Here is a 12,350-nt window from a genome sequence, read left to right on the forward strand (position 1 = left end):
GAGGCTCACATAAAAAGGGAATAGAATCATGTTGGCACCAGTTGGAAAATCTTTTCTATCTGAAGGCATAGTTTTTTTCTAGTTGAAGGTTTTCTAGAGGAAACCAATAAGTCTGATGGTAAATGAAGATTTCAACATCCAAGCTGTGAAGCTGACAGTTGAAAAATTGGGATAAAAACATTTCATCATCTTGATTTAGAAGAGCAGAGTATGACCCCAGAGGTATGGGAGAGCTGCTGAAAAGCTTGACTAGATATTTATTTATTTATTTATTTTATTTATTATTTTTCTTATACCGAATTTCATGACAAGAATCACATCAACCCGGTTTACAATTAACAATGTGTGTAAAGCAGAGGGTAACATAGTAATCAATATTCCAACTTCAAACACAGTAAACAATAGGATGGAAGTGAGAAAGTTACAATAAAACAGGGAGAATTAACTTGGATCTGGAAAAGGGGGAGATAACTGAGCAGTACAGTCCTTACATTGCAGACAATTGCATAGTTGTGCATAGAGAGATGTATGAGAGAGATTTGCATATTCACTGTGGATATCCTGAAAACCTGACTGGCTAAATATGTCCCAAGGACTGGGTTGAAATGTATTGTGGTAGAGAATGTGAGAGTGAGCTTATGGAGGGGTAGGAGAGCATTTGAGAGCGACAGCTTGGGTGTTTCTGAGGAAGTCTGTGAGAGAAAGCATAAGCTTATGTGTATGTGTGAAGGAGAAAGGGAAGACAGTAGGAGAAGAAACAAAAAGAGAGATCCTGAAAAAGAATCCATAATATATCGGGCTTGGTAGTGTGTCCGTCAGTGCTCGCACATGTTCCCCAGCCCGCCGATAGATGGTGCAGGCAGCTCCCTGGCCACCTTGGAGGCTCAAACATGCCATACAGCGGCCATGTCAAAACACCAGCTACAAGAGGTACTCCTGGGGGAATTCAGCGCTACTGCGAAATGCAGATTTTGCGCAGAATTCCTCCTTCCCGCAGATTTCCTCCCTCACCTCGCCGATTTCCTCCCTCGCCGGAAGATTATTCAAAACTGGAAGGACAGCGGCCATCGTGGGACAGGCAGAAAATAGCAAAGGAGACGCTGGCATGCCGCGAACTGAGCGCGTCCCATGGCACACGCTCCGTTCGCGGTGAAGATGAAGGACCGGCATGCCATTCGTGGCGAAAAGGGAAGGCCCCCCCCATGTGCCGCAATCGGCGCGCCCAGGCCTTCATCTTCACTGCGAACGGAGCATGTGCCACGGGACGCATTCCGTTCGTGGAATGCCAGGGTCTCCGCTGCTATTTTCTGCTCAAAGCGAAAATGGAAGGCCCCTGCATGCCACGAACGGCGTGGCGGGCCTTCATCTTCGCTGCAAACGGTGCGGGTCCCGTGGCATGCCGGTGAGAGAGAAAGTGTGTTGGGGAGGGGAGGGTGAGAGAGAGCAGGAGGGTGAGAGAGAGAGCATGGGGGGATGCCGGTGAGAGAGAATGTGTGTGTGAGAGAGGTGGGGTGACAGAGAGCATGAGGAAAGACTAAAGAGGTTAGGACTTTTCAGCTTGGAGAAGAGACGACTGAGGGGGGATATGATAGAGGTGTTTAAAATCATGAGAGGTCTAGAACGGGTAGATGTGAATCGGTTATTTACTCTTTCGGATAGTAGAAGGACTAGGGGACACTCCATGAAGTTAGCATGGGGCACATTTAAAACTAATCGGAGAAAGTTCTTTTTTACTCAACGCACAATTAAACTCTGGAATTTGTTGCCAGAGAATTTGGTTTGTGCAGTTAGTATAGCTGTGTTTAAAAAAGGATTGGATAAGTTCTTGGAGGAGAAGTCCATTACCTGCTATTAAGTTCACTTAGAGAATAGCCACTGCCATTAACAATGGTTACATGGAATAGACTTAGTTTTTGGGTACTTGCCAGGTTCTTATGGCCTGGATTGGCCACTGTTGGAAACAGGATGCTGGGCTTGATGGACCCTTGGTCTGACCCAGTATGGCATTTTCTTATGTTCTTATGTTCTTATGGTTGGTAAGAGGGGGCTGGGGAGGGTGTGTGAAAGAGCATGGGAGGTAAGAGAGGGTGGGTGGGGGGGATGCCGGTGAGAGAGAATGTGTGTGGGGGAGTGCGAGAGACAGCTTCGTCAATAAACTTTGCCAGCTCTGGCTTTAGCAAATATGCCTCCACGTCCTTGCCCTGGGTGAAAACAATTTAGTTTATCCTTTTCAGCTAATGCTTCCATATAAGAGCATATGTGCCAATAAAAAGACTCGCCTCCCGGGTGTAGAATGGGTACAGTTGCTAGTTAGGAAATAACAGGCAAGAGAAAAATAGGAAGAGAGACTGGGACCAACTGATTAGAAAATACAATGATCAGACAACAAAGATAATAAAAACAACCAACATTTTGAGATTTTAGCGATTAGAATATGTCATCTTTGGGAATATGCTGTTGTGGTGCTTATAGCCCCCCATCACAAACATGAAAAGGTGAAGCATCAGTGAAACTTTTTGACATGTTAAGTTTTTGATCATAGGCTTTTTTTTTCAAAGTACTAATATTATGGCTTCAGCCTTATACTTATTTTCCTAGACCAAAAAGATACTGCAAGATAGATAAAAGATGCTGAAATACAAGGTTATAGAATATTTTGAACAGATACAAGGCCAGTTACATTCAATATAAGATTATAAAATATTTTTGAACAGAGATAAGGCCAGTTTAAATTCCATCTAATTGCGAGCCATAGATTACCTAATTTACCTACAAGACAAGGATAATTAGCATGGAAGCCAAGAGCAAATTACCATATGTCCATTCAGATTAGTTTATAATAGAAAACCAATTATAGAAATTTTGGCAATTATATAACCTAGTTTGGGGTAGATGAAACAAGTGTAGAAATCCTACATATAGTCTTGCTATCAGTAAAATCACTTCAGAGAGTGTGTTATATCAGTGCTTTGCATAGCACACTGCCTCTCTCTCTCCAAGGTATTACATTTTGTAGCATTTTAATAAAAAAAAGTTTTTCTTTTCTATAGCTGTTGGCTTTAAGCATTCTTATTTCAGGTGTACATCAATGCATTTCTTATATTTTTTGTATTTTGCTCTTTCTTCAGTATTCCACTGTTCAGAGTCTGGTTTATCATGCTTTCTATTTTGATTTTGTCTGCATGTTTGTTTCTAATTTGTAGTCTCATTTCTATATTAAGTAAGGTCTAGCATCTGTTTTGCCCTTTGTACTGAGGTGCAGTATTTCTGCTAGTGTGTAGTTTCTCTGTAGTAGTCCGGCTTTTTCTGCTACCCCAGTAGGAGATGTATTAATGTTCTAGAGCCTGATGTAGTATTTATATTGTTGCTTTTTATAAGGTCGCTGTTGAGTCCTGAGACTCAGTGCCGCAATTGTATGGAACGACAAGGCTCTAGATGTCTTTTTGTAGGGGTTTGTGTTACTTTACAATGTTTAGCAGTGGAGGGATATTTTTGCTGAGGTGACACCAGAATTTGAATTTTTCTTTCATGTTGGTTGAAATGTGAATTGTCCTAGCTTTGCACCTGTTATGATTAATGCTATTTTATTGTAGTTATGACCTCAGGCTTTCTGCAAAGTATATTCATGAACGAATACATTGATTTTTATTACACGATTGACTGGATCTGATGTTTGTTTTCTTTGCTTTTTACATAATATTCTTGAGCATTTAAAAACTACAATAAATATAAAAAAAATACATACATGCTGCAGTCGGTTGGCAGGCCAGACAGGTGACAGGAACCAACCGAAAAAACAGGGCACAGTACTCACCAAGCGTCGAATAAACGTACGCGGAGGGAGACCCGTACAGGGAAAAGTGTTTGTGAAGTAAAAGTTTAAGTATTTCCGTGAAGAAAAAGTGTTAGAATTTCTCACAGAGCTCCTAACCGCTATGCTTACTGCAGAGCGGAATAAAGAAGACTAAGGGAGACACCTGTGGCTCACAGGGATAATTGCAGGCTGAGCATGCTCAGTGCACTCAGTGTGCCAGTGACAGTCAAAGCTTTGTAGAAACTGACAGAAAAGTTTTCCGTACAGGGCTCCATCCTGTGATGTCACCCATATGTGAGGACTACCATCCTGCTTGTCCTGTGAGAAGAGAAGGTGTCAAACTACTTCCTCTGCGTCCTAGAGTGACTAACAGAAGGTATTATGATCAGAGGATAGTAAGTATGGCTTTAGTTTCTGAAGATAATCATGAATGAATTTCACCATGTAGAACTGATGGATAGCAATGAGGGTAGACAGCATAGCACTCTGGAATGTTCTTTTGCCAACACTGTCTACAAGTCTGTGATCTTTACCTGGTGGGGAATTGGAATAAATGTGTGTTTTTTGCTTTTTCCATAGCAGACTCCATTAGTACAGACTGGTGTGGCAGGTGTACTATGCCAAATCCTAGAGACTGTTCAACTTGAAATTTCAGATCCAGTTCTCTAGAAATGGGGAGGCAAGATATAGATGGTTCCCACAACTTCAAGAGTATTGCATTAAGAATGTCATGAACTGGTAAGGCAGCAGATTCAGCTGGTGTATCCAGAATCTTTAGCAAACCAAGGAATTCTGTTCACAGGTCTTGATTGCAGACACAAATACCCAGTGCTACCACCAACTTTTCAATAAATTTCAAAATAGGTAAGGTATTCTGGGGGAGGAGAATGCACTGGAAGATCTGGCAGAGGATCTAATGATATTCCAGTGGATTCCTCGTCCAATCCCAGGGGACTGGCTAAAAGACTTTCCTCTGGTTGGGGCTTTAGAGGTCTATTGCCTCCGAATGACAGGACTCTGCTGCAATCGAATGTGTTGATGAAGATTCTCTAATATGAGGTAACAATGATGAAAACATATCCAAGTTGAGTTTGGGATTCCAGTCTGAGAAACCGCCGAAGTGAGATTTGAAGGGAGGGGCTGGAGCAGTCCATCTGAACTGGGAATAAGTAAAGAAAGTCCTCACTAACCCCACAACACAGTCATGAGACTTATGTCCTCTGGCCTGGGGTGAGCAGAGAAACATCTTCTGAAACTAGAACAGGGTCTTGCAAAGTAATAGGTGGTTTAAGGACAGTGGCATTCTCAAACAGATAAGATCTGCTGTTTGCAATCAAAGACCTGCTAGCAACCTTGCAGGTGTTAGTCATCTAACTATTGAAGGAGGTAAGGGCAATCTGACTCCTTCCTATGCAAATGTTAGATGGCTAATGTACTTTGCATAGGCAGCTCTCTCAGATCCCAGGAATAAGATGTGGAACCTCTGGGTGATGTAAAGGATTGTCAGCTCTTTTTAAGCTGTATGGTTGAGGATAGTCCAGGTACATCATGGAGTGAAATATGAGTGAAATGCTTCATAGCCTACATCGGATATAACTCTACATTACAAGGACAAGACATTGCTGCATCAAAACAGTCAAGATGCATCGTGTGTGTCACTACAACTTGTATCAATGCATCATGGAAGGGTACACCGATGCACCTTGCATTGAATATTAAAGTGCTTCAATGCACCATGCTTTGGGTACATTGATGACTTTGAGAACATCAATAGCTTCAAGTGCATCAATGCACTGAGCTTCAAGTGCGTTGATGCAGTTTAGGCATGCATGGATGCAGTCTTTTGATGCTTTGATGCACTGTGTTGACCTGAGGCCTAACACCAGTGGCGCCAGAGAGGGATGGCCCACTGGAACCGCAATCCACACACAGAAGATTGATTTTGCTTCTTCAAAACAGATAGGGCCAGTGTTTCCATGGCATGCCGTCAGCTGAACTTCACCTTTTGGAACAGCTTCAGCTCTAAGGCTTTCTCAAAGAAGCAGACAGTGTTGCACTGTGGGAGGAAAATCTATTACTAATCCTGTGAGATTTATGAGCTCTTCCATGCACAAGGCCCTGGAATGCTATAACCACGGGACATCCATCCAAACTACTTCAGTTTTTCAGGTCATGATTTGATCCCAGACAACAGTAGAATAAGTCATGGCAGTCTGTGAGGGACATGACTTTCCTACCAAGTAGCTCTTGAATCCACTCACAACCAAAGACTTTTTCTTCTGACCTAACATTTTCTTGTTAGAGAAACTCTTTCCCCTCTTTCTTTTTGGGGTAGCACTTAAAAGTGCTGTTTGTGTGACTTCAGAATCAGTGAGGCAGAGCAGAATAAGTTTTCTGAAGAAAAAAGTTTGAAGTAAAAAATAGAAAAGAGACAAAGTACATGTCTGTTTTAGCTCGGACAAAAAATGACAGAGGCGGCTTGCGAGATAATGCCCGCATGGGAACTCCCACTCATGCTCAGTAGAGCTCAAAGCTATATAGCTCAGAGACAAGTTTGTTAAGTGCCACCGGATGACATCACTCATGTAATGGCTAATTCAGCCTGCTGTCAGAAAAATATATAAATTATACTACTTTGGGTAAAACTATTTTACAGCACTGTATATAATATATAATGGTATGAAAAACCTTAGAAGTACTTGGCTGCACTATCCATAACAGCAAAATTTTCAGAGGAAAAGCATGGTAAACTTTTATATTTTGCTTATGAGATTATATGAATGCCCTTTTTAAAAAATTTATATTAAGTGATAATGCTGGCAGTTTCAGGCTCCTTTGTTTAAACTCACACTGCTGTTTCAGCACCATTCTGAAAGCTTCTCTCAAGCTTCTGATATTTTGATATTCATGAAAGCTAATGAAAGCAAGACATTCATGTACAAAAGTATTCATATGTTCTCACCTGTTGAGCTCCATCTCCATTCACAATAGGGGCTGGTAAAAGAGGAAGTTCATTATTTATAAGTTGAGTAGTATCTAGTGGTAGCGGATGTTCTGCCATCACTGATAACACATACATTTACAGGTTCACTCTCAAACTCTACAAAAAAAACAAAGAAAATAAGAAAAAACAGAATTAGAAAATCTGCCTATAAGTAAAGCAAATGCAATTTACAGAGTAGAAAACTTCAGAACAAATCGAAGCAGTACCATTCAACAGAAAATCATAGGCAGTGAAGTACAATGTCTGCCTATGGGGGACAGATGTAGGGTGGAAGGCATTGAGGAAAATATAACATACAGAAATAGCAAGAGGCAGGTAACCTCATGGTCCACACCCAGCATGCTTATGTCCAATGTCCCTTCTAAAATTTGAAAGGCTAAATGCACAAAAATGTTTCTTATGCAACTTTCTATAAGCTGAATTCAAATCTGTATGCTATGAGCCATATATCAAGATTTCTTGTGCGCACTATGTTTTGCCAAGAGCGAGGTTCACAACCTACGTGCGTGCGCACACACATACACAGTTTAGATGGAATACCGGTAGTACTCATGTCCTTGCTGTGTCAGCAAACACTCTACTCAATCTTTGGTCCTCTTCCTTCCTCGAGCTTATCACTGCCATCTGTTTGTCCCATGCATGCTTGAATTCTGTCACTCTTTTGGTTAATGCTAACAGGCATTCCCTAGCCGTTAATGCTTCAACAGATTGAAATAAAGGGAAAGCTGAGGAAACAACCTTTCCGAGGGCATTAGCAGCACAAAATGCTCCATCATAAGTCATTATGCAAATTCATCCAAAGAGGACTATACACATGAGCTCCTTGTGTTCATACTAATCTCTTTTCACATATCTGAAGAAAGGATCCATGCAGCCCCAGAAATGGTTGTTTCATAGCCCCACATTGTAGAATTCACTGCCGGTAGCATTATGACTGATTACATGTACAAAGACATTTAAGAAAATGCTTAAGATCTTTTTGTCTCAGCTTTTCCTGATCTGGTATGAGAGCTCAATATGATGGCAATGTGAGGCTGTTTTATTATGTCTAGCTGTTTTGTCTGACTACTTTGTTTTGCATTAACTTGCTTATGTATGTTTTACCTGAATGCTTCCTGGAGTTGAGGTCATAGGTGGCACATTGGGTCACAAAATAAAACTCTAGGGGGGGGGAACGACACAGAATTAACATCAGGAAATATTTCTTCACAGAGGGTGATGGATGCCTGGAATGCCCTTCCAGAGAAGGTGGTGAAGACAAAAACCATCAAAGAATTTAAAGGGGACTGGGATAAACTATGTGGATCCCTAAAGGCTCAAGGACAGAAATGAAGAAAAAGGTGCATGGGAGTAACTTGCACAGTGTGGCAGTTACTACCCTTAATAGAAGGCATGGGAATTATTGCCCTTAACCAATAAGCCTTGATTTTTTGGCACAACTGCAACACTGCTTAGAATACTGGAGGGGTAGGGGAGGGAGAATGACTGGATTCAGACAACCAACATGGGCCCTGACTTTTACGATCCGCGATACTGATATGCAGACATAATCAAAAAAGCACAGGACTGTTTCTACAGCCAACTCCAAAAGCAAAGCACGTAAAGCAGCATTGTCTGAATTTTCAAGAAGGCTTCTCACCCCGTAAATATGTTGCTAGCAGTGTTTGACAATTGCTTGGCTTTGATTGTAAATATTACTACCTTTAACATAAGGCTTGGGGATAACTGCATGGAGTGGCAGTTACTACCATAAGAGACTTTCTGGGCAGAATGGATGAACCATTTGGTCCTTTTCAGCCGTCATTACTATGATACTATGCATAAAGAGAATTACATGCAAGATATTTTGTTAAATGATAATTATGGTTACAACCACAAGATCTGGAAATTAAGTTATTGAGGATAAAGCAACCTGGCACCATTTTATTCTGTCATTCCATAAAAGTAATTCACATTCCAGAATCCCATTTTGACTCATGTCTTCTTCGACAACTACCTCCTAGCACCTCTCAGTGCAAATTTCTCTTTATCTGGTCTCTGTTTTTAGCCCACAAAACTCCATCCTGTTCTATCACTTTCTTCAACGTTTTCCTCCAGACCTCCCCCCTACAACTGCATCACCTCAAGCCCTTAACTCAAGATTAGCCATAAACATTTTGAACATAAGAACCATAAAATTGCCATACTGGGTCAGATCAAGGGTCTATCAAGCCCAGCATCCTGTTTCCAACAATGGCCAATCCAGGCTACAAATACCTGGCAAGTACCAAAACACTAAGTAGACCCCATGCTACTGATGCCAGTAATAGCAGTGACTATTCTCTAAGACAACTTGATTAATAGCAGTTAATGGACTTTTCCTCCAAGAGCTTATCCAAACCGTTTTTAAATCCATCTGAACTAACAGCATTAACCACATCCTCCTGCAACAAATTCCAGACCTTAATTGTGTGTTGAGTGAAAGAATTTTCACCAATTATTTTAAATGTGCTACTTGCTAAATTCATGTAGTACCTCCTAGTCCTTCTATTATCTGAAAGAGTAAATAACTGATTCACATTTACCCGCTCTAGATCTCTCATGATTTTAAAGACATCTATCATATCCCCCCCTCAGCCGTCTCTTTTCAAGCTGAACAGTCCTAACCTCTTTAGCTTTTCCTCATAGGGGAGCTGTTCCATCCCCTTTATCATTTTGGTTGCCCTTCTGTGTACATTCTCCAGTGTAACTATATCCTTTTTTGAGATGCGGCAACTAGAATTGAACACAGTACTCAAGGTGCAGTCTCACCATGGAATGATACAGAGGCATGATTACATTTTCAGTTGTATTCACCTTTCCCTTCCCAATAATTCCTAACATTGTTTCCTTTTTTTGACTGCCACAGCACACTGAGCCGACAAGTTCAATGTATTATCTACTATGACGCCTAGATCTTTTCCTGGATAAGACAATGGTACAGGGAAGAGGGTTTCCTAATATGGAACCTAACATTGTGTAACTATGCCCAATCTTCCAGTCTTGCAAGGTCCTCCTGCAATTTATCACAATCCACTTGTGATTTAACTACTCTGAATAATTTTGTATCATCTGCAAATTTGATTACCTCACTCATCGTATTCCTTTCCAGATCATTTATATATTATATTGAAAAGCACTGGTCCAAGTACAGATCCCTAAGGCACGCCATTGCCCATTTAATCCTGTTTCCTATCTTTTAACCAGTTTGAAATCCACGAAAGGACACAGCCTCCTTTTCCATGACTTTTTAGTTTCTTTAGAAGCCTCTCATGAGAGACTTTGTCAAAAGCCTTCTGAAAATCCAAATACACTACATCTACCGGCTCACCTTTATCCACATGTCTATTAACCCCTTCAAAAAAAATGAAGCAGATTTGTGAGGCAAGACTTGCCTTGGGTAAATCCATGCCATGTTCCATTAAGCCATATCTTTCTATATACTCTGTGATTTTGATCTTTAGAATAGTTTCTGCTATTTTTCCCGGCACTGAAGTCAAGCTCACTGGTCTATAGTTTCCTAAATCACCCCTGGAGCCCTTTTTAAATATTGGGGTTACATTGGTCACTCTCCAGTCTTCAGGTACAATAGGTTATGTTAATGATAGGTTACAAATTTTAACTAATAGATCTAAAATTTCATTTTTTAGTTCCTTCAGAACCCTGGGGTGCATGCCATCCACTCCAGGTGATATGTTACTCTTTGGTTTGTCAATCTGGCCTACTACATCATCCAGGTTTACACCCTTGAAAACCAATTCCAGAACCGGTATCTCTCCAACATCCTCATTAGTAAACACAGAAGCAAAGAATTCATTTAGTCTTTCTGCAATGGCCTTATCTTCCCTAACAGCCCCTTTAACCCCTTGGTCATCTAACGGACCAACCAACTCCCTCACAGGTTTCTTGCTTTGGATATATTTTATAAGCTTTTTATTATGAGTTTTTACCTTCACGGCCAACTTCATTTCAAATTCTCTCAGCTTGCCTTATCAATGTTTTACACTTAAAAAGACAATGCTTATGCTTTTTCCTATTTTCTTCGGTTCGATCCTTCTTCCAATTTCAAAAGGATGTTTAACTAAAATAGCATCTTTCACCTCACCTTTTAACCATGCTGGTAAACGGTTTGCCTTCCTTCTACCTTTCTTAATGTGTGGAATACATCTGGACTGCGCTTCTAAGATTGTATTTTGAAACAGTGTCTACACCTGTTGTACACTTAACCTTTGCAGCTGTACCTTTCAGTTTTTTTCTATTTTCCTCATTTTATCAAAGTTTCCCTTTTGAAAATTTACTGTTAGAGTTGTAGATTTACATATCGTCCGTCCTTCCAGTCATTAGTTCAAACTTGATCATGTTATGATAACTATTGCCAAGTGGTCCAACCACCGTTACACCTCTCAGCATATCCAGCATTCCACTAAGAATTAAATCAAAATAGCTCCCTTTCTCGTTGGTTCCTGAACCAATTGCTCCTTGAAGCAATAGTTTATTTCATCCAGAAATTTTGTGTCTCTAGAAGGTCCTGATATTACATTTACACAGTCTATGTTGGGATAATTGAACTCTACTATATAAAAAACAGTTAATTAAGTGCAACGAACTACACTTGTCTCACAAAACAAACGTCGCGTAGATTATAATTTTTTAATTTTTTTGATGTGCATAGAATTTATCTGGAACAGTGGACCATCATAACACCCTTGGTTATTTAGGCAGTAAGCCACACTTTTAACCTTACAGGGTCATGTTTAATCATCGGTCCATTAAATGTCTTTTTACTTCTTTAATTAAATGTTCTCTTTTTTTTCTCTCTTTTTCTCTTTTTTATAATTAATAAAATCTTTTGAAATCTTTTGCAGTGTGTTTAAAGACGGAATTGCCTTACTTGTGCGGAGCGCCGCTGCGCTTCCGACCTTTGTATCCTGTGCCGCTGCGCTATTATCTCCAGCGCTATCGTGCTTTGTAGGCGAAAATACTCCTAGATTTTATATTGAAGAGATGAACTTCCGATTGAATATGCTCACACACTTTAGAGCTCCTGCAGTCCGACGTACGTTTCACGATTTGCGCTGCTTCAGGGACTGATCGGAAAGTTGTAGGGTCTAGGCTTGAAAAAGTGCAAGGTTAATTCCCGCCGTAATTTAAATGCTGCTATCCAGTTCATATGGTATTTAATACCGCATTCAGCCGCCTGGTTCTCTTGTCGGCGTTCTGCTGAATTACATTTACTTCTTACCGCATTCAGCCGCCTAGTCCTCTTGTCGGCATTCTGCAGAACGCCGACAAGAGGACTAGGCGGCTGAACCTTGTTCAGAGTAGTCATGTTTAATCTGCAGAGTAGTCATGTTTAATCTGCAGAACGCCGACAAGAGGACTAGGCGGCTGAATGCGGTAAGAAGTAAATGTAATTCAGCAGAACGCCGACAAGAGAACCAGGCGGCTGAATGCGGTATTAAATACCATATCAACTGGATAGCAGCATTTAAATTACGGCGGGAATTAACCTTG

The 12,350-nt window shown here is 40.7% G+C and overlaps 1 protein-coding gene across 1 annotated transcript in view; it reads right to left on the minus strand.

The window, feature by feature from the left end:
* The window catches only part of FNDC3A (fibronectin type III domain containing 3A), a 1,040,529-nt gene that overhangs the window by 921,480 nt on the left and 106,699 nt on the right, over window positions 1–12,350 (minus strand). Inside the window, 1 exon segment of the mRNA XM_029602861.1 lies at window positions 6,777–6,914. Coding sequence (XP_029458721.1) covers window positions 6,777–6,893 — 117 coding nt within the window. The 5' untranslated portion in view covers window positions 6,894–6,914.

The sequence above is a fragment of the Rhinatrema bivittatum genome, chromosome 5, assembly GCF_901001135.1.
Source record: "Rhinatrema bivittatum chromosome 5, aRhiBiv1.1, whole genome shotgun sequence".
NCBI lineage: Eukaryota > Metazoa > Chordata > Amphibia > Gymnophiona > Rhinatrematidae > Rhinatrema > Rhinatrema bivittatum.